A 24180-nucleotide genomic window follows, 5' to 3' on the forward strand; every position below is an offset into this window, starting at 1 on the left:
GTGTAAGTAAGGAGCTTACAAGAACAACAAAAAAATCTGGAGGACTTAATGGTTGGAAATTAATTTAAAAAGCTGGCAGCCTACTGGTATTGCTTTCATGAAGCAAGTCATGCTTCAATACTCAATAAAAGCTGCTCTCACTGAGATTGCCCCAGAAAACCCAGTGCTGTAGAGTCAATTCCGACTCATAGTGACCCTATAGGACAGAGTAGAACTGCCCCATTGAGTTTCCATGGAGCGCCTGGCGGATTGCAGTGATCTAATTGTTAACTCTTGGGTTCTTTTCTAACCTAATCTTATTCTTCTGGATGAATATCCCCTCTTTCTGAAAATTTTCTCATCCCTTGTGTTCCTTGAGACTATTCTCCTTATGTTTCTCTCAGACTTCTGAATCTTAGAGTGTTCAATGTTTCTTTTGGTTCTGTTCTTGACAGTCTTCTTTCATTATTCTTCACACTTTTGCTGGGAAACATCAACTTTAACATGACCATTTCTTTCAATGATACACTAAGACTCCATGACCTGTTCTTCCAGACGGTCTCTCTTTCCTAAGCTCCAGCCCCATATTTCCAACCGCTGATTATCTGAATGTTTTATAAGTACCTCATACTCAACACATTTGAAGCTTCATTTTTTAGCTTCCCTGCCAAACCTATTGCTCTTTTCTGTGTCTCTCAAACTAAAACCTGAGTATGATCCTAGACCACTCACACTTAAATAGGCACCAACTCCACCAATTCTATCTCAAAGCATGTATGGCTTCTCTACTCTCTATTCTCATCTTTGTCTTTGATTACAAGACATCTTACCTGAACTCTTCCAATAGTCTTCTAAGGAGCCCTCTTGCTTCTTTCCACTCCATTCTCTACACTACTTTAAGTCTAACCTGATCAAACTCCTCTCCTGTTTAAATCCTGTAATAGCTTTTCATTGCCTATAGGATGAAGACCAACCTCCTTACTATGGCATGATCTAGTCCCTACATCTCTCAGTCTCTTCTTGCTGCTTTTCCGCCAGTGCTGTGGGCTCTAGCTAGTCCAAAGAACCTGTGAGATTCAGTAAATGGTATGCTCTCACGTCTTTGCTCATATGGTTTCCTCTGTCTGGACCATCACTCCTCACCTTCTTCCTTTACATTTGCTTCAAGATGCATATTTGGCATCACCTCCTCTGTGAAACTTCCTGACCCTAACAGGATTAGATGCATCACTATGCTGTCAGAAGACCATAAAAATCTACTATTATTACCACTCGTCCCACTATTTTTATAAAGGTTTGTGATGTGTTTGCCTTCCTTTACTACCCCGTGACTATTTCAGGGCAGAGATTTGTGTCTTGTGCATTTTTTATTCTTAGTGACTCCCATGTTGCCTGTTACATAAGTGCTTAATAAATAACAGCTCAATAGGGTGATAAAGGAATTTCACCTCTATTTATAGCAGATTTGGTAGCTTTCTCCGCAGTCCCAGCAGAGAAGTTACATTTCCTTTCTCGTATCTCAGTACATGAGATATGACTGAGGCCTGACTGAAGTTGAGAACTATTCCCTACAAGTCATGGCTGTCAGATCAAATCCATACATAGCCCTCTGGAAAAGGCTAAATTGGAAATTTAGGGGTCAGCATAGGAATTAATCAATGGCCAGGATATAGTCATATTTCTGATCTCTTTCCCTTTAAAGTTAAGGCTAAGGACCCAATTGATTCCCAAGTTAGAGGCAAAAAAATAATTTACAGTAGTGAGGCCTGCAGGTAAAAAGCCATCACAGGCTCTTGCTCTTCGGCACTATTAAATAGTGTTGGTTGAGGTGTTTTATTTGTTTTGTTTTTTGACATTTCCTGGTACTTTAGGATCTAATTTCTAGTAACTGATTAATATTCTTTTTTGTAAATTCTTGGGTTGGTTCTTCCATTTTATCTCAGGAAAATGCAACAATAAGCTCTCAAGGAGAGGGAGGCAGAAGAAGAAAGCTCTATTTGCCACGCCTGTAAAATATACCATATGGATAAATGTTTTCCTATTACACTTAATCAATCTTTGATCAAATAGTTAAAAACAAAAATCTCAATTCTATCTCTGCAAGTATAAGACATGTATGTCCATCTTATACATAAACTTATGTGTATATATGTAAATAAATGTGTATATAATATTGTTGCTGTCTTGAGCTGCTGAATTGATTCAGACTCATGGTGATCTCATGTGTTACAGAGGAGAAATAGTCCATAGTGTTTTCTTGGCTGTAATCTTCACGAAAGTTGATTACCAGGCCTTTTCTTTGGTGATGCTGCTGGGTGGGTTTGAACCACCAGCCTTTCAATTACTAGCAGAGTGCAAACTATTTGCGCACCCAGGGACCTTGTATAATACATATATTTATATATAACATTTTTAGTCTTGATTAAATTTGGGAGTAAAATCAGGATTTGCAATGCAACTTGGAAATGAACACACAGACACCCAAACATAATTTAGTTAGTTGTGCAACATGCCACCTTTAGAAAAAAAACAAATGAAGAACAGTAATTAATCTTCTCTTGTACAGTAAGCATTACTCATTACCGAACGGACAGGAAGTAAACACTAGAAGTAATATTTAAAAGATTAGAATTTTTAAGTTTGCAAACAGACCAAATAAGTCAATTAGCATTTTTAGATATGAAGAGGTTTTTGGAGGATAAGTTTTTTGATGTGTCGAGTTGATTATGACTCATGGTGACCCTCTGGGTATGACAGAACTGTGCTCCATAAGGTTTTCGATAGCTGATTTTTTGGCTGTAGATCACCAGGTTTTTCTTCCATGGTGCCTCTGGGTAGACTAGAACATCCAACTTTCCAGTTAGCAACTCAGTGTGTTAACGTTTGCATCCCCCAGGGACTCCATGAAAAGCACTGTAGTAAATATTTTATATGTGCTAACTGAATCCTTTATGATAGAGGCTTTATTATCCCCCTCTTTCCAGATGAGGAATCTGAGACTTAGAGAGGTGAGTTGTTAAGTGCTTGGCTGCTAACCAAAGGTTGGCAGTTTGAACCCACCAGTTGCTCCAAGGGAAAAAGATGTGACAGTCTGCTTCTGTAAGGATTTACAGCCTTGGAAACCCTATAGGGCAGTTCTACTCTATACACATGGGGTTGGCATGAGTTGGAATCAACTCTACACAGTGGGTTTAAATTACCTGAGCAAGGTCACCTAACTAATGTGGCAGAATTGGGATTCACATCTAAGTATGCTGACCAAACGCTCAGGTTTTTACCAAAAAAAAAAAAAACAAAAAAAAAGATTAAAGGGAAATAGCCTAAAAATTATAAAGAAAATAGGCAAAAATTAAAAATGGAAAGAAAATAATAACTATGGTTTTTATAACAATGTGTAATATGTGAAGCACTTTCACATACATAGTATCACCTGAAATTTCCAAAAAACTGGTGAAGTAAATGATATCATTTCTATTTTACAGATTAGGAAACACAGAGCTCAGAACGGCTGAGAGACTTGCTCAGGCCTTTAATCCAGGTTCTCTGACTCTAAATCCCATATTTATTCTACTTAGCCTTTGTTGTTGTTGTTAGGTGCTATCGACTCGGTTACAACTCATAGTGACCCTATGCACAACAGAGCCAAACACTGCCTGGGCCTGAGCCATCCTTACAATCACTGTTATGCCTGAGGTCATTGTTGCAGCCACTGTGTCAATCCACCTGGTTGAGGGTCTTCCTCTTTTCCACTGACCCTGTACTCTGCCAAGCATGGTGTCCTTCTCCAGGGACTGATCCCTCTAGACGACATGTCCAAAGTATGTAAGACGCAGTCTCGCCATCCTTGCTTCTAAGGAGCATTCTGGTCGTGCTCCTTCCAAGACAGATTTGTTCGTTCTTTTGGCAGTCCATGGTATATTCAATATTCTTCACCAACATCACAATTCAAAGGCATTAATTCTTCTTCAGTCTTCCTTATTCATTGTCCAGCTTTCACATGCATATGACGTGATTGAAAATACCATGGCTTGGGTCAGGCACCTTAGTCTTCAAGGGGACATCTTTGCTCTTCAACACTTCAGAGAGGTCCTTTGCAGCAGATTTACCCAATGCAATGCGTCTTTTGATTTCTTGACTGCTGCTTCCATGGCTGTTGATTGTGGATCCAAGTAAAATGAAATCCTTGACAACTTCATTTTTTCCTCTGTTTATCATGATGTTGCTCATTGGTCCAGTTGTGAGGATTTTTGTTTTCTTAGGTCTTTGATCTTCATTAGTAAGTGCTTAAAGTCCTCTTCACTTTCAGCAAGCAAGGTTGTGTCATCTGCGTAATGCTGGCTGTTAATGAGTCTTCCTCCAATCCTGATGCCCCGTTCTTCTTCATATGGTCCAGCTTCTCGGATTATTTGTTCAGCATACAGATTAAATAGGTATGGTGAAAGAATACAACCCTGATGCACACCTTTCCTGACTTTAAACCAATCAGTATCCCCTTGTTCTGTCCCAACAGCTGCCTCTTGATCTATGTAAAGGTTCCTCAGGAGCACAATTAAGTGTTCTGGAATTCCTATTCTTCGCAATGTTATCCATAATTTGTTATGATCCACACAGTCGAATGCCTTTGCATAGTCAATAAAACACAGGTAAACATCCTTCTGGCATTCTCTGCTTTCAGCCAGGATCCATCTGACATCAGCAATGATATCCCTGGTTCCATGTCCTCTTCTGAAATTAGCCTGAATTTCTGGCAGTTCCCTGTCGATGTACTGCTGCAGCCGTTTTTGAATGATCTTCAGCAAAATTTTGCTTGCGTGTGGTATTAATGGTATTGTTCTATAATTTCCACATTCAGTTGGATCACCTTTCTTGGGAGTAGGCATAAATGTGGATCTCTTCCAGGGAGTTGGCCAGGAAGCTGTCTTCCATATTTTCTTGGCATAGACGAGTGAGCACCCTCAGCATTGCATCTGTTTGTTGAAACATCTCAATTGATATTCCAACAATTCCTGGACCCTTGTTTCTTGCCAATGCCTTCAGAGCAGCTTGGACTTCTTCCTTCAGTTGAACATTGATTAATTCTTTTTGGTATGACTCTGCATATTCCTTCCATCTTCTTTTGATGCTTCCTGCATCATTTAATATTTTCCCATAGAATCCTTCACTATTGCAACTTGAATTTTTTCTTCTGTTCTTTCAGCTTGAGAAACGCCGAGCGTGTTCTTCCCTTTTGGTTTTCCATCTCCAGCTTTTTGCACGTGTCATTATAGTACTTCACTTTGTCTTCTCGAGTCACCCTTTGAAATCTTCTGTTCAGTTCTTTTACTTCATCAATTGTTCCTTCTGCTTTAGCTGCTTGATGTTTGAGAGCAAGTTTCAGAGTCTCCTCTGACATCCACCTTGATCTTTTCTTTCTTTCCTGTCTTTTCAATGACCTTTTGCTTTCTTCATGGATGATGTCCTTGATGTCACTGCACAACTCGTCTGGTCTTCGGTCACTTGTGTTCGATGTGCCAAATCTATTCTTGAAATGGTCTCTAAATACTCAAGGTCATATTTTGGCTCTCGGGGACCTGCTCTGATTTTCTTCAGTTTCAGCTTGAAATTGCATATGAGCAATTGATGGTCTGTTCCACAGTTGGCCCCTGGCCTTGTCCTGACTAATGCTATTAAGCTTTTCCATCGTCTCTTTCCACAGATGTAGTCAATTTGATTTCTGTGTGTCCCATCTGGTGAGGTCCATGTGTATATGTCACCGTTTATGTCGGTGAAAGAAGGTATTTGCAGTGAAGAAGTCACTGGTCTTGCAAAATTCTATCTTTTGATCTCCAGCATTGTTTCTATCACCAAGGCCGTATTTTCCAACTACTGATCCTTCTTCTTTGTTTCCAACTTTTGCATTCCAATCACCAGTAATTATCAATGCATCTTGATTGCATGTTCGATCAATTTCAGACTGCAGCAGCTGCTAAAAATCTTCTATTTCTTTATCTTTGGCCCTAGTGGTCGGTGCGTAAATTTGCATAATAGTCCTATTAACTGGTCTTCCTTGTATGCTATGGATATTATCCTATCACTGATGGCATTGTACTTCAGGACAGATCTTGAAACGTTCTTTTTGACAATGAATGCAACACCATTCCTCTTCAAGCTGTCATTCCCAGCGTAGTAGACTATATGATTGTCTGATTCAAAATGGCCAATACCAGTCCATTTCAGCTCACTAACGCCTAGGATATCGATGTTTCTGCGTTCCATTCATTTTTGATGATTACCAATTTTCCTAGATTCATACTTCATACATTCCAGGTTCTAATTATTAATGGATGTTTGCAGCTGTTTCTTCTCATTTTGAGTCATGCCACATCAGCAAATGAAAGTCCCAAAAGCTTTACTCCACCCATGTCATTAAGGTCGACTCTACTTTGAGGAGGCAGCTATTCCCCAGTCATCTTTTGAGTGCTTTCCAACCTGGGGGGCTCATCTTCCAGTACTATATCAGACAATGTTCCGCTGCTATACATAAGGTTTTCACTGGCTGATACTTTTCAGAAGTAGACTGCTGGGTCCTTCTTCCTAGTCTGTCTTAGTCTGGAAGCTCAGCTGAAACCTGTCCTCCAGGGGTGACCCTGCTGGTATCTGAATATCAGTGGCATAGCTTCCAGAATCAAAGCAACACGCAAGCTCCCACAGTACGACAAACTGAAAGACACATGGGGGACTTAGCCTTTTTTTTTTTTTAATTTCTGTATTAAAGGCTTAACTTAGCCTTTAATCTACTGAAATTTTAAAAAATAATAATTTTTTGTCATTGTTGAGAATATACACAGCAAAAACATACACCAATTCCACTTTCTACATGTACAATCAGTGACATTGATTACATTCTACCAGTTGTTCAACGATTCCTGAGTTATTCCTCCCGCATTAATATAAACTCACTGCCCTCTGAGGTTCCTATCTGAACATCTGAGCTGCTGTTGTCAGTTTGATCCCATATATCTTAATAGAGCATAATGCTCAAGGCAGACATTCTTCACTACTTAATCTACTGAAAATTAGTTATGTCTTTGTGGCTAGGATTTTGTTTTTGTTGTTGTTACATTAGCAATGCCTAGCCTAGCCTGAAAGGAAGCGCTGGTGGTGCATCAGTTAAGCACTTGCTGCTAACCAAAAAGTTGGTGGTTCAAACATACACAGGAGCTCCACAGGAGAAAGACCTGGCGATTTGCTCCCGTAAAGGTTACAGCCTAGTAAACCCTGTGGGGCAGTTCTACTCTCTCATATGGGGTTGACTATGAGTCAGAATTGACTACACTATACCTAACGACAACCAGCAACCTAACCTGACTGCTATAACAGCTGAACCTAGTGTGCAGCACTGTGATCATGAGCTGCAGTGTACAGTGCTAGCACATGTGTTAAAAAAAATTATCAGCACACTGTTTTTTCTAATCAAAGAATTACAAACCAATCACTGTCTTTACATGTAAGGTCACATGTACCAAAAAGAATATATATAATAAAAGAAAAATAATATCTATAATAAAAGAATTATATATATATACACACACACACATACGTACATGTACATATATACACACACCATGGAAACCTTGGTGGCATAGTGGTAAAGTGCTGTGGCTGCTAATCAAAGGGTTGGCAGTTTGAATCTACTAGGTGCTCCTTGGAAACCCTATGGGGCAGTTCTACTCTGTTCTATAGGGTCACCATGAGTCAAAATCGACTCGGCGGCAAGCTTTTTTTTTTGGATATATTTATAAACACACACACACACACACACACACACACACACACACAGAGTTTTGTTTGGGTCTCATCATCGCCACTTGAAAACTCTCTTATACCAGCCTTACTTTAAGTCTGTCTGACTATATTTGTATAAACATTGATGTGTCTCTAAAAAGCTCTACAACATACACTCCTCCTCCAACGTGTAGGTAACTAGTTACATTACCTGGCAGAAGTTAATTTCTGTAGAGTGTGTCTAATGCTAGCTCATCTATTTATTGATAACTTTTTGATATTTCAAGGCATAGGGTAGGTAGAGGGTCCTTGGCTAATCTCATAGTTGAGGATCAAAGAGACAACTAACAAGTCAAAGTTTAAGTTAAGCACTATATCAAGGGACACTTTCTTGAGTAGCATTGCACCATTTTAAAAATTACTTCTTATAGTGAGCTGCTCATAAATATCTTTCCATATATAGAAACCATAACCATGTATTCTGTCCTTACAGTAGGAACTTTTCAGAATTAAAAAACAAAGTTTAAAATAATTCAGAGTGTCCTTTTCAGAAGGGATAACATTTATCTGTTTAAATATATAAAAATAATGAAGTAATAAAAAAAAACCGATGTATCTGTGACTGAAATATTTTGTATTCAGTGGACCGGTAGATTCAAACTGCTGACCTTTTAGTTAGCTGCCATAGCTCTTAACCACTATGCCACCAGGGTTTCCCAGTGAAGACTAAATTCATGTAAACATACTTGGATCCTCAGTCATGAACCAAGCTTTCAGCGTTACCTCAAGTGTACTGAGACAGATAAATGAGGTATAAACTCAGTTTTGGGAAAGACCCTTTAATGGATTTTGGAAATTATATTTTTCCATTTGAGAGGCTAAAATGAAGGAAGAGAAATACTTAGATAAGGTGAAATTTACTCATTTTCATAAGCAGTTCATTTTTGCTTGAAATGTTATTGGAATTCTGTCTTCATCAAAACATGCTTTATAAATACTCCTCGTCAGACCAATTAAACTTAAAAGACTATGCCAGTTCACAATATGGACTAACGTAAAAAAAAAAAAAACGTAAAGGCATATTTTTAAAATGAGAAAGGAAAACTAAACCAACACACTTGATAAGTAGTTAAAAATGATTTCCAGATTTATAAATTTGGAAATAGGAATCAACTTTTTATTCTGAAGCAATTTTTACTCCTTGGAGCACTGCACAATTGAAATGTGAATATCTAGTATCTACATTCTTTGTGAGTGGGCAGCTGCATTGAATTCTTGTATTTTTTTATGTCAACACAAAAACTGGCTGATTTAAAGTAAGCGTTCCGTATTTTTTATTGATATGTGTGAACACTTACCAAAATTGCCCCTTTCTTGTCTCCTTACTCTCACAGATGCATTGTGCGTAACTTTATTTCTTCACATTTCTTTCAGCTGTTCCTTCTATTTGAAGACCTTCCTTTCTCTCCCACCTATGCTGTGTAAGGCCCAGCTCACACCTTGCCCTAAGAAAGTTTTCTCTAGCTATACACATGAACAAGGCTTAATCATTTCCTCTTTTTATTTAGTGAGACATTCATTATCTGCATATCTCATCTTGGATATTTAATCACACACCGAGATCAATTTTTATTCACTTGTTTGTTTTGATAATTGATGCTTATATATTTAAATATTAACCAAGCATCTTCCTATAAACCAAGAAAGTTACCTCGGTGACAAAATCTGCTTTACATTTTTTATGAAACCCATAACAATTGGTAATATGCTTATCACATCTTGAGTGCTTCCTGCAGAGATGATAAAATCAAAAGGAATTAATACAGTTTTGCTTATCCTACTTTACTCAGCAATTTTTCCATGATTGCTTGCAAGGATTTCTGATTTTCATAGGAAATTATATGTTTGAATGTGAAGGACAAAGTGAGTTTTGCTTGGAGAATGGAGAGAAATAATATGCTCCTGTGACCCAAGAATGATGTATGATTTGGAAGCTGTGTTGTGAGATGGAGAGGAAATGAGGTAGCCCGGAAGTCATGCCCTGGGTATTATCATATCCTCTGATACCAGCACTCTATTTAGTGTAATCATGTGCTCTTACAACTAGACCCCATGGCACTGACGTGATTTCATGAAATTAAAAGTATTCAGATTGGATGAAGTCAGTAGGAATCAGTAAAGTACTGTCAGGGGTGGGTCAAAATACCAATGTCAGTACACCTGTGATTTTTCTCTTTACCTACAGAAAATATTCAGCTTCATATGCATAACTAGAGAAAGATGCTTAAAAAAAGAATGGCTTTCATAGTCCTCATCTTCTCATTTGAGTGTATGAATGCAGTCTGTTTTGCCGAAAGGGTATTACTTTGTAAGTGCATCTTACCTGTATTTGCTTTTTGCCTTAAATTACTTTTTCCATGTTCATCTACGTGTGTAACAAAGGTCTTAAAAACCAAACAACAACAACTACAAAAAGCCAATTCTGTTTAGACCAGATGCTCATATTCAAAACCATGTGGATAAGATCACTCTGCTCTTAATAAAGCCAAGGTGGTGAATCCTTCAAACTACTTTTGGGATAGATTTCACATTACCTTAGGCATTTACTTTATCAAGGATGTTCTATGATGACCCTTAACACGTCAGAAAAGTAATTTCTGAACTGAATAAACAGAGGCAAATAAAAATAAATGAGCAAAATAATAATAATAAATCTCTTTGAGTCCCAAATAGGCTACAAGTCACAAGAAAGACTTCTCATAAAACCAATCTCGATTTCACTGATTGGTGAAAATATGTTAACAAAGGTATTTTTAGACCTACTAGCTTTGGATCACAAGGAATTTTTGTCCACTACCCAAAGGGTATGGGACGCCCTGCCCTGGGGCTAGCAGCCCACTGCTTAATTGGTAAATTTTAGAATGAAAGAATGTAGCGGTGAAGAGCTAGGTTTAAAGCTCAGCTCTACAGTCTGGTAAGCCATATGACCTTCTAAAAGTCACAACTTTTCTAAGTCTCAGTGTCATTGGTAAAACGGGGAAAATAATATCATGTGCCTCAGTCTTGCTGAAGGATAAAAAAGATAATCCATATAAAGCTCCTAGCACAATGGTAAGTACATAGTAAATGACAGCTGCCATAACTATTCCTTTTGAACAGCTCAGCAAATCACTCATTTTGAGCAAATATGATGAAGGGCAACTATTTCACTGGCTTTAAAGGTCAAGGATATAGAACAAATGAAAGATTTTAATGATACTTTCTCTCCTGCAAAGCTAAAAGTAAAATAACTTAAGAGGGACACCTTTCCTTCTACCTGCAATGCTGACCTTAGACTTCCAAACTTTATTTAAAAAAAACTACACCATGAACTTCAGTAAAGCTCTATTTGGTGAAATGACTCATCCTTCCTTCTAACAGAACCACTCAAAAATGTCCCATAAAGTTACCAGCTTGCCTAACTCTACTGTTGTGACAAAGGCTATCAATGGTCTACTCCTAGATCCCTTCTTTCCTTCCTCTTTTGTAAAATAATCTGATTTTTAACTGGGTACACTGTGGTCCACCCCCACAACTGCTGAATAAATAACACACTTTCCATTCTCTGTTACAACTTGACATGGCCATGGGACTAATTCTGGCCATTGAGAAGTACTGTGAGGAATCTCAGGAAGACTTGAACGGGAACTGATTTGGCTGGGGAGGGCCGCTCCTTCCACCTTTTTTCCTTTTTCTGGTCTGTATCACACACATGATAGGTGGATCTTCTTCTCAAGTAACTTGAGGTCACTTGTCTTGAGCTCCCTACCTTTGAATTTATTTTACATGAGAGGAATAAATTTCTATCTTGCTTAAGCTTCTGCTATTTTGGATTCTTCTGTTATATACACTCAAATATAATTCCTAACTGATAACAAAAGTATTTTTTTCCCAAATGCTTAAAAAATATTTTTGCTTATTTCAAAATACACCCTGCAATATCATCAGTTTCTACTCAAGTCCAACATCTCTCTAAAGATACCAGGCTTAAGTGTGGGTTCACACTGTAAATAAAAGTCTTTCTAATATATTGTCTACTCCTGATCAGAGGTTACAGCTCATGCTTTGTTTCCTTAGCAGCCAGCACAATACCTGGTACATGGTTAGTACACAGTAATGTGAACGAAAACAAAGAATGAAAAGTGGGAAAGAGTTCCTAATAGTGTCTGTGTGCACATATGATTGCAAATCCACAATGCTGATCCTCCCTAGTGACTCAGACAATGCTTGGTAGGGAACAGGGTATTTAATTAGCACTCTGGTTCCTTCCAGCTACTAAAGCCTTAAAGAGTTAATGCTTCATGCCATTAATCTTACCCATCCAGGAGTGGCTGAGCCTCCAGGGCTGGGCACCTGCCTCTTATTTGTGAGATTCAAGCCCGGTAATGCTGAGAACAATGACTGGTCTAGCTTGTCAAGTTTATTTTGCTTTGTGATTCTGTTTCTTGAGGTGCTCATGACTGTATCTATCTTACCTTGACGCCTCTCTGATTGAGATGGTAAATTGTTCCTCTGTGACTCTTCCTTATAGGGTAACTGAGTGGTTAAGATTCTTTTTTTTTAGTGCTACAATTTCTTTTGCTCCAATTTCTCTCTGACAGGATAATTATCAAGTTTGCCTCTCTTGAACTCACCTAGATTCATTTTTATTTCAGTTTCATTTATGTGTAAATTTCTTGGCTTTTTCTGGTATTTGTTCAATTTGTTGCTTTTGTCTTTTTAACACTTTAATCTTCAAAGATTTTGTAGATCCAAAGTTACTTTCAGAAGTATATGCTTATTCCCTCACTTTTTTCCTGCTTAGGTTTCAAGGTTCTGTTCAAATTTTTCTCTTTCATATTCCTTCAGAAGGGTATTACTTCTTTCTTCTGTTTTTATTATTAATATATGTTATTTTACTTTAATCTTGCAGTTGAAAATCTTTTGAAACTTGCATCTTTCCATATTTTATTTGAAAATTCAAGTTGAGTTTACTTTAGAACAAAATGGACAAGTGCTGAAAGTCAAACGCAAGAATCCAATCAGATGGAAATAAAGCATTATCAGTGTATATCTAGGCTCAAAGAAAATCTACAGGGCACTGCAAGGGGCTTGTTTGAAAACTCTTAATTAGGAGACGTATGCTTGAGATTGGGAGAAAAATTCCCTATTGAATTTCCAAACTATTTCATGTAATTATGGAAGTTACAAACTAAGGAAAACATATAAATCAACATGAGAGTCATGTGCACATACGGTTATTATGTGTCAATACTTTATTAAATCAGTAAACATGTACTTATATACATGACGTTAGTTGTTAGGATGATAGCAGAGCAGGAAAAAAAAATAAATGAGGAGAGAAGACATAATTCTTGCTTTCAAGTTACAAATTTCCTTTTTGGTATGACACATCATTGATATGGAATAGCTAATCAAAATTAACAAATAATGTTACAAGTCATTCCAGTAACTAAGACCTGACAACATCCTGTCCCTTCACTTTATGTCTTAATTTAGATTCTTAGACGCTTTCATCCATCTCACTCTGTTGCGAGGGAGTTCTTTGGGAAATACAAATCTAATAATGCTATTCTTCTTAATAACCCTTTGCCGTTTAGTTGATTCCAACTCATTGCGATCCTATAGGACAGAGTAGAACTGCCCCATAGCGTTTCCAGGGAGTGGCTGGTGGATTCAAACAATCGATCTCTCGGTTAGCAGCCCAACTCTTAACCACTCCATCACCAGGGCTCCGTTCTTCTCACATGATTTTTAGGACAGAGTTTTTTAGGACAAAATTCATAGTTCTTATTACAGGTACATATGTCAGTAGAATTTAATGTTTACTTATTACTGGTACATATGACAGTAGAATTAAATGTTTATGTAAACAGTAATCAATTAAAATAAAGATTCCATTTACTTCCAAATGGATGAATTAGAAAATACTAAGTTCTCTCTATAAAAAAATTATAATTTTATTCCTGAATTAATAAGACTAATCAGCATGGATTTATAACAAAAAATATATCAGACTTAAGGGAAAGCAAACAAAAGAAAGGAGAATAAGAAGTTTAAAAAATTGAATTCTAATCTCAGCTGGGCTACTGGCAATGATTTTGTTTACAACATTAGTAACTGTAAAAGTAAGCAGTGCATATTTTGGAGTATGGAGGTTAGAGATTTTATTGATCCACTTTCAAGTTGACTCTAATGTATGCCACCATTCCAAAAAACACTGTTCTAGGGTGAAAATACCACATGAATGACATGATCATCAATACTATATGCCAAGAAGTAACAAGCTTGGAGTACAGATGCCCATGGGGAAAAATGACAATTACTCTAAGCTGTATCAAGCGGAAGGCAGTAGAGTGAAGGATGAATGGTATCATCAGCTACCTAGTAATGCAGAATATTTAAGACAGGCTGAGCTTTGCGTCACTGATTACTGTAAATTAAACGACTTCTACACAGTTTAAAAATGTGTTTTCAAAGCTTACCTTCCCAAAATGACAAAATCATCAATTTCACTGTGTCAAGAACCAAAAGGAATGGTATTAACTCCCTTTGTACTGAAATACAGATTATAGGCAATTGTGTTCAAGCATCTTTCTTTTCTACAAACTGAAACCTCCCAGAGGATGGGGAGGACGTATTATTTACCTTTTTATCCCCTGCCATCCCAAATTAATGCAATGTTAGTAAATGTTACATAATCCATCTTCAATTACAGGGGAAGCATGTTTAGAAAGTACTGCAGCACAGGTTTGTGTGAATGTGGGTAAGGTAAGATGCACAAGATGGTCACTAATTATCTAATACTATTTGTTAATAAGTGAACAAAAAAGCTAGCTTGGTAAAGAATAGTGTTTTGATCTGACATGTAGTCATATAAATTAGTGTTTTCATGGGAAATAACCAAGCTCTTAGGGGTGAAATAAAAGTGAATCAGTCTCTGATAACATTCTGGGAGATCTTTGGTCAAATTTCCCTTTATGGACCTAAAGCCTTCCTAATATCACAGAAATTGTGACTATATTCAATAGTTTCTGAGAAAATCAGATTAAAATCCACATGCACTTTACACAGCACAACAAATAGATATGAAATGCTTATAAGATTCCAGTGAAAAATTTGTGGCAAAAATTATTGGTTTGTTCCATGTTTTATTTTATTGTTAGAGAATAAAGGGGACTTGTCCACTGAATGGGATCCTGATGGCAAAGTGGTTTAAGAGATCGGCTGCTAACCAAAGGTCAGCAATTAGAATTCCCCAGCTGCTCCTTGGGAACTCTATGGAACAGTTCTACTCTGTCCTATAGGGTCTACCCTACAGGGTCACTGTGAGTTGGAATCAGCTTGATGGCAACAGGTTTTTTAAACTTTATCTCAAGTGGGTATGTGAATATTAGTCAACAGATACATATTTTCTTCCTCTGTACTTTCATTAATACGAACCTCAAGGCATATTAGCCTGCACCATCAGGGCAAAAAAAAAATGAAAACAACAAAAACAAAAATCTAAATAGGTTATAATTAAACTAGGATGCTAAATTTGAATTCGTAATATAATACTATATTCACTGTCAGTATTCTGAGAATTATTGAAAACACAGTCAAATTGCCACTAAGATGCCAAATACTGGGGGAGAAAAAAGGGTTTTTTGTACATTTTCAAGGATGCATAATAATCTCATGATTGAATCCAAACAGTACTGCCTGTCGTTGATGTCCATTAAATCATACGAGGTTGGCAAAAAGAAAAAACAGTGTGGTGAATGCAAAATTATATTTATTGTAAATTAATTTTGAAGAGACCTAATTAGCTGGGAGCATACTGTTTCTCAAAACTAGTGTCACCACCTTAAGGAGGGCTGTGGATAAAGCAACAACTGGAGGTTTTGAAACTTCATCTGGAGAGGAAAACATGAAAATATTACTTTATAGAAAAGCAACTGCATTTGGTTACATTTGTAGCTCTTGGCTTAATGTTGTTTAAAAAGAAAAAAAAAAAGGAAGAAAGTAGGCTGGCAGTTGGAAAAAAAAATAGGAAAGTTATGGTAGTGGTTCTTAATGGAGGGTGTATCGGACTACCTGGGGAGTGTTTCTAAACTACAATTCACTGTTCTGGTGAGGCAATCTGTGTGAAGGAGGGATAGGTAGCTTTAAATACCTCCTCAGATGATTCTGATAAGACTCTCAATTGAGAAATTTTGAAACGAAAACACGGTAAGTTAGAGGCTCAGTCCCTTCTGTCAGTTCCCGCTCTAAAAGGGACTAGAATATAGTAATAACTGTATTTAGGAGGTAACCTCTTGGGATTTAGAAATAAACAGGAAAAGGGCATCATTAAATTAGTAAGATTGCATAATTGCTCAAGCCATTTTAACTGACAAGCTGTCTCCCTGGTCCAAGACAGGAAGAGTGATGTCTGAAAGGAATAGAAGGGAAAGCTCAATGATTTCATATTAACTAAAAGCCCTGAAGAACTGTGTGAACTAAGAAGCTGGCCCTTACGGAGTCTATCCACTGTCATCAAGTTGATTTCCACTCATAGTGACCCTATAAGACATGGCAGTACTGCTCCATAGGGTTTCCAAAGCTGTTAATACTTACGGAAGCAGACTGCCACATCTCTCTCCCGCAAAGCAGCTGGTGGGTTCAAACCTTGGACCTTTTGGTTAACAGCCAAGCACTTAACCACTGCACCACCAGGACTCCTTCCTTATGGAGACAAGATAAGAGAATTCTAAAGAACAGCAGTTAGTCAGTTTGCCCTGGGAAAGAAATGTGACTTCTTTGGATCTCAGTTTCCTCAAATGTGAAATAAGAGGTTTGAATTACATTAAAGGTCCCTTTCAGTATGAATCGTCTGTGATTCTATGCTGGGCAAAAAGCATGGGGAATAGGAAGTGCTGTCCATTTGATTAGTGAACTACTGGTGGAATTACAAAGATATCTAGAGTCTTAATAAAGATCACCGTTATGAACCCAATGTCACTCACGTCTATGGATTTATCACGTATGGATGATAATTATCCACCTCGTAACTCTCAACTACTGGCCACTATTGCCAAATACCCACTCAATACCCTTACTTAAGATGTCTCACGGACACCTAAGATGCAACATAACCAAAATGGGCCCACGAGCTTTCCTCACCCAATTACCTCATCTCGTTTCAATGATTCCATCATTTATTTTATACCACTTACTCATACAGAAATTTGGAATCATTCAAATACTCTGTCCTCTCATGCCCATAACTAATCTACTTATTTGTATTCACTGTTGATTTTTCTCTCCTAAATATATCAAGAATTTGTCTACTTTTTTATTGCCAGCATCACCACCATAGCCAGGCAACTATCATCTCTTTCACGCATTGGGCAAACCTGCTGCAAAAGACCTCTTTAAAGTGTTGAAAAGCAAAGATGTCACCTTGAAGACTAAGGTGTGCCTGACCCAAGCCATGGTATTTTCAATTGTATCATATGCATGAGAAAGCTGGACAAAGAATAAAGAAGACTGATGAAGAACTGATGCCTTTGAACTGTGGTACCGGCAAAGAATATTGAATATCCCACGGACTGCCAAAAGAACAAACAAATCTGTCCTGGAGGAAGTACAACCAGAATGTTCCTTAAAAGCAAGGATGGCGAGACTGCATCTTACATACTTTGGACACATTGTCAGGAGAGATCAGTCCCTGGAGAAGGGCATCATGCTTGGTCAACGAAAAAGGGAAAGGCCCTCAACGAGATGGACTAACAGAGAGGCTGCAACAACGGGCTCAAGCATAACAACGATTGTGGGCATGGTGCAGGACCAGGCAGTGTTTCGTTCTGTTGTGCATAGCATCACTATGATTCGGAACTGACTCGACAGCACCCAACAACAACAACAATCTTTATGGAAGCAGACTGCCACATCTTTCTCCCGGGAGCAGCTGGTGGGTTCCAAATGCCAACCTTTTGGTTAGCAGCCGTGCTTTAACCACTGTGCCAGCAGGGCTTCTACTAAGACAAAAGAGGAGCTATAATGGTTCTTTTTCCAAAGGCATGCAGATATCACAATTTGTGACTGTGGAGGTGTGACAATATACACCTTCCTCATCATTGTAATGAGAAGCCACCATTAATTCAAATTCAAAAAGATGCTCCAGCATCCAGCTTTAGTGTATTGATGTAATACTTCAATTTCATATAGAAGTATCCAACTTTTTAAATCATTTGCTGAATGAGTTGAGACTTGTATCAGAGTCTAGTAGAGGCTGAGGATTACTACCTTTCCTTTGAAAAATTAAAGCTAGGCTTTATTCTATCTACCTGTTTTAAAGGGGTTGTTAGTCTTTTCAACCAAAATGATGTCAAAATCTTTGAAACTCTTCTGCAAAATATATTAATAAACCTGTTTAATCATTTATTAACTCATTTATGCATTCTTCAGTCCATCTATCGATTCATCCACTTATCACATAGCGTGTACATTAGGCTCAGTGTGCTCTTATGCCTATAGCTGGCCACGAGAACACATTTCTCTCTTCCAGCACTCTTCACACTTTCTAATTCTCTGGAAGAGCCCTAGTAGTGAGGGAGACTTTCTTATCTTCTTAAGTGAATGAGAGGATACCTGCAGAACTCAGGTAAGATTGTTAGAAACTCCAGATGATAATCAACTGTATCAGGCATATGAATCTTGGAAACATTTAATATCTGATTAAGGTTATTTATTTTACCTGTAATACAGACATCATCAAATCATATATGATTTAAAAAATAGTTTGACAGTATTCCTGCTTAGATTCTGTATAAATACCTAATTTTAATTTCCAGAGAAACATCACGAACACTGTGTCTACAGCTTACTTTTCCTTAAAAACCTTCACTGTCATGTCTGCACATGCTGTTCTTCTTCTTCCCTTACCCCATAAGGCTGGGTACCCGGTATGCTTCTATACATCTCAAATTTTAGAAAAAAGCAAACAGAAAAGTGACCAGAGTTAAGTACAGAAAGAGGAACATAATGAAATCTCACCTGTATCTCGTGCAAGTAGTGTTTTGACCTGAAGGAGAAACTGGTTTAAAAGTGATGAGTGGAGAAACTTGGGCTGACAGCAGAAATCCCAAAGCAAGAATAATGAGTGCAACGGTAGTACCTTAAAAGAAGAGGAAAAAAAAAAAAAAAAAGGTTTACATCAGAAAATAGGGTAGTTGACCATATTCTTCCAAAGCACACTATGTTTGTTTGGCAAGACATACCTCTGAGAAAACACACTGATTTATCTTCCCTGGATTTAAAAAAAAAAAAAAATGCCCGTAATATAGAAACAAATTATCAGAAAAAGTCATTAGCACATTCATGTGAGACGTGACGAGTGAAATTCAAAGCAAATACTAGCCACGCAGTAGACGGGAAGAGATTTTCTAAAACAAAACAGAAAAACACCATGGACTACTAACGGTCTCAAAATCAATTACTGTAACCAACAATGAGTACCCAACATGCTGAAAGTGTGAAAGGCAGCAGGTTTCCACCTACTGTTCCTTTCAGGGTTAAGAAATTGTTCTAACAGCAGTGATCGAGCATGACCTAAACCAGTAAATTAAAAAGCAACAAACAATATTTTTAAAACATTTGAGACTTCTTTATTAAAAAAGGGTACCATTTTAAAGGCTTTAAGTGCTAGACTTGATAAATTATATGTATTTATTTGTCTTTCCTGTCGTTCTTAAAAATGGAATATTTATCTTTGATGTTAAGGTATAGTAATGATGATTGGAGCCCTGGTGGCACAGAGGTTAAGAGATCAGCTGCTAACCAGAAGATCAGCAGCTTGAATTCACCAGCTGCTCTTTGGAAGATCTATGGGGCAGTTGTACTCTGTCCTATAAGATTGCTATGAGTCAGAATCGACTCAATGGCAGTGGGCAAAGGTGATTATTCATATCTAAAGGGCCCCTTTATAAGTCTGATAGAAATCCTGATGGTAAATAAGAAAGTCTGCAAGTTGCTGGAACAACAGACATTGTAAGGATACACAAAAAAGGGTCATAAGAAGAAAGGAGAAAGAAAATACTGCCATATTAATTGGCACTCTTTATTTGAATGGGGCAATATGTTTAAAATATGAAACTCAGGTAGAACATTTATACAGTGGCAAGGATTTTTTAAAAAAAATTTGTGGTAAAATATACATAAGAAAATTTTCCATTTTAAACATTTCGAAGTGTATAATTCAGTGACATTAATTACATTCACAATATTGTGCAAACATCACCACTATTTCCAAAACTTCTTCAAACAGAAAAACCGAAACTCACTACCACTTAAGCAATAACTTCCCATTCTCCCCTCTTCCTACTTGGTAGTCACTAATAAACTCTGGTCCCTATGCATTTGCCTATTCCAGATATTTCATGTAAGTGGGATCATATATTTGCCCTTTTGTGTCTGGCTTATTTCACTCAGCAAAATGTTTTCAAGGTTCATCCATGTAAAAGCATGTATCAGAGCTTCATTTCTCTTTATGGCTAAATAATATTCCATTGTATGTATAGGCTACACTTTTATCTACTTATATGTTGATGGGCATTTGGGTTGTTTCAACTTTTTGGCTACTGAGAATAATGCTGCAATGGATATTGGTGTACAAGCATGTATCTGAGTCCCTGTTTTTAAGTATCTGGGGTATACAGGCATTTCCCGGATTACAAAGGAGTTCCGTTCCTAAGCCTGTCCTTAAGTAGAATTTATACGTAAAGTTGGAACAGTTAGGTATGGTTTGTATTTAATGTTTGTTAGTCAACTGTTTGTCTTAGTTTATAGTATATAGTGTACCTTTCTATGCATAAAAAACATTAAAGAAACACTTCCAGATACACTGAAACCTCTTTAACACAGTACAGTAATAGTAATAATGTTTTGATGTGCGTCACAAAGTTGTGTGTTTGTTATTATGAACCATTGTATGTACCTTGAATTTTTAATATAATAGGTATTACAGAGATTGGTTTTTACGTACGCATTGTAAGTAAGTCAGATGTTTGTAATTCAGGGACTGCCTGTATACCTAGGGGTGGAAGTAATGGGTCATATGGTAGTCCTATGGTTAATTTTTGAGGAACTTCCAGACTATTTTCCACAAAGGCTCTACTATTTTCCATTCCCACCAGTAATATATCAGGGTTCCAGTTTCTCCTTATCCTTGCCAATACTTGTTATTTTCCATTTATTTAAAAAAAAACAGTGAGTGTGATGGGGCAGTTCCACTCTGTCCTATAGGGTCACTGTGAGTCGGAATTGACTTGATGGCAATGAGTTTTTTTTTTTTTTAGTGAGAATGAAGTGGTATCTCGCTGTGGTTTTGATTTAAATTTCCCTAATAAATAACTAATGAAGTTGAGCATCTATTCACGTGTTTTTCGGCAATTTGTATATCTTCTTTGGGTAGCAAACCAAAAAAAAAAAAACCAAACCCGTTGCCATCGAGTCGATTCCGACTCATAGAGACCGTACAGGACAGAGTAGAACTGCCCCCATAGAGTTTCCAAGGAGCGCCTGGTGGATTCAAACTGCTGACCCTTTGGTAAGCAGTCGTAGCTCTTAACCACTACACCACCAGAGTTACCTTGGGTAGCAAAGCTTTTATTAATTGCACTTTTACGGAAAAAACCTGTGTCTCCTACTTTTGTTTGCCAACTGTGCCCTTTCCTCACGAGCTATTTTCATAAGCACCACTGTGCCAATTTTTTTTTACAGGTTGCTGTGAAAAAAAAATTAGCATAGCACGCTTACAAAAATACCTCATGAGGGGAGGGCACGGTTGGCAAACAGAGAAAGCATGTGTTGTTTGTGTACAAATACAGTAAAGCTAATTAAGATAATTAAGATTTTTTTTTTTTTAATTAAGATATAGTCAAAAACTTTATTAAAGGAATGGATAGAAGAACTATGGACAACTGTGTGGGCATGAAATTAAATAACAGTTGAGATGTACAAGTTTAAGGTATAGGAATAAGTCAAGTCAAGCACTGTGGGGCCATGGTGCTCTTGAAATCAGAAGACTGGTGTTCTATCTCTGCTGTTTATTGACTGTGATCTTGGACAAGGCACATGACCTTCCAAAGTACAATTTCTCTTCTGTAAAAAAGGCCTTAATGAAAATACCTTGCAAAATTGCAGTGAATTTTAAATGTCATAATGTATTTGAAAGCTTTTTGTAATGCTGAAAGTGCTATAAAATGTTAGTTATTATACTATCATGATCATCGGGGATAGCTGCAGTATGCTTTCAAAATAGAAAAGAGTTGAAGGAACAGGAGGATTGAAGTAAGACCAAAAGTCTGTCTTGCCAAACTGGCTCAGTAAAGCCACAGACCTGAAATCACAGCTTGTTTTCTCCTTGTTGGATTAAAATTCAAACTAGTACTAGTAATACTTTAAGGCATTACATTTATCAAGCCCTGAATTGAAAAACAAACAAAAAAAGGTCTATCCCTCATGAAGAGAGGAGATATGTTAGTCCTGTTATGAAAACCATTCCTCTCTCCTCAAACAAAACAAAACAAAAAACAAAAGCAAAACAAACCACAAGTTCTATGTTAACCTGTTTATAAAAGAACCTGGGTCCCTAAGTATTTTCCCAAATTGCTTCTATAAAGTATTGCTGTGGGACAGGTAAGAATATATTCTGAATATTTTTCAACTAGGAAACTTTGATATCTTACAACGTGCAAGAACATGGTAAGTCTTCTTTCATAACACTTAATAAACAATCTGTTTCCCATGGTGAATGTAAACTCTAATGTGATACGCCTGGAACTTACTTGTGTCCAATTCTAGTGCCTGGCATATAGCAGCTCCCAGATAGTATCTGTTGGATGGAACAGAGTAGAACTGTGCTATAGGGTTTCCAATGAGCACCTGCTGGATTCGAACTGCCAACCTTTTGGTTACCAGCCGTAGCGCTTAACCACTATGCCACCAGAGTTTCTAAGGATGGACCATAGGACCATAATATATTTGCAATATTGACTATTTTTTTTGAAAAATAAAAACCTAAATCAATCCAATTGAGATCATGGGATTGTTATTGCTGCCATCAAGTCAGTTCCAACTCATAGTGACCCTATGTACAAGAGAACAAAACGTTGCCTGGTCCTGGGCCATCCTCACAATTGGTCTTAAGCTTGAGCCCATTGTTGCAGTCACTGTGTCAAACTATTTCATTGAGGGTCTTCCTTTTTTTCACTGACCCGCTACTTGACCAAACAAGCACAATGCCCTTCTCCCAGGACTGGTACCTCCTGATAACACGTCCAAAGGATGTGAGACAAAGTCTTGCTATCCTCGCTTCTAATGAGCATTCTGGTTGTACTTCATTCAAGAAAGATTTGTTCATTCTTCTGGCAGTTCCTGGTTCTTCAATATTCTTTGCCAACACCATAATTCAAAGGCATCGATTCTTCTTTGATCTTCCTTATTCATTGTCCAGATTTTACATGCATATGAGGCAACTCAAAACACCATGGCTGGGTCAGGTGCACCTTAGTCCTTAAAGGGACATCTTCGCTTTTTAACACTTTAAAGAGATCTTTTGCAGCAGATTTGCCCAATGCAATGCATCTTTTGATTTCTTGACTGCTGCTTCCATGGGTACTGATTGTGGATCTGAGTAAAATGCAATCCTCTACAACTTCAGTTTCTTCTGTTTATCAAGATGTTGCTTATTGGCCCAGTTGTGAGGATTTCTGTTTTCTTTATATTGAGGTATAATCCACAATGAAGGTGGTAGTCTTCGATCTTCATCAGTAAGTGCTTCAAGTCCTCTTCACTTTCAGCAAGCAAGGTTGTGTCACCTGCATATTTCAGGCTGTTAATAAGTCTTCCTCCAATCCTGATGCCCCATTCTTCTTCATATAGTCCAGGTTCTCAGATTATTTGCTCAGCATACAGATTGAATAGGCATGGTGAAAGGATACAATCCTGACACACATCCTTCCTGACTCTAAACCATGCAGTATCCCCTTGTTCTGTTCTAACGACTGCCTCATAAGCACAATTTTGTGTTTAGGAATTCTCATTCTTCACAGTGTCATCCATAATTTGTTATGATCCACACAGTCAAATGCCTTTGCATAGTCAATAAAACGCAGGTAAACATCTTTCTGGTATTCTCTACTTTCAGCCAGGGTCCATTTGTCATCTGCAATGATATCCCTTGTTTCACAATCACTTCTGAATCCAGCGTGAATTTCTTGCAGTTCCCTGTCAATGCACGGCTGCAGCTGTTTTTGAATGATCTTCAGCAAAATTTTACTTCTGTGTGATATTAACGATACTGTTCAATAATTTCCACATTCAGCTGGATCACCTTTCTTTAGAATGGTGCAATTATGGATCTCTTCCAGT

At 37.6% G+C, this 24180-nt stretch overlaps 1 protein-coding gene across 1 annotated transcript in view; it reads right to left on the bottom strand.

Moving 5' to 3' along the window:
* The window catches only part of SLC2A13 (solute carrier family 2 member 13), a 380110-nt gene that overhangs the window by 65831 nt on the left and 290099 nt on the right, over nucleotides 1–24180 (bottom strand). Inside the window, exon 6 of the mRNA XM_049882832.1 lies at nucleotides 18805–18925. Within this exon, the coding sequence (XP_049738789.1) occupies nucleotides 18805–18925 (121 nt within the window). The remainder of the gene's footprint in view (nucleotides 1–18804; nucleotides 18926–24180) is intronic.

Source organism: Elephas maximus, chromosome 4 (assembly GCF_024166365.1).
Source record: "Elephas maximus indicus isolate mEleMax1 chromosome 4, mEleMax1 primary haplotype, whole genome shotgun sequence".
Classification (NCBI taxonomy): Eukaryota; Metazoa; Chordata; class Mammalia; order Proboscidea; family Elephantidae; genus Elephas; species Elephas maximus.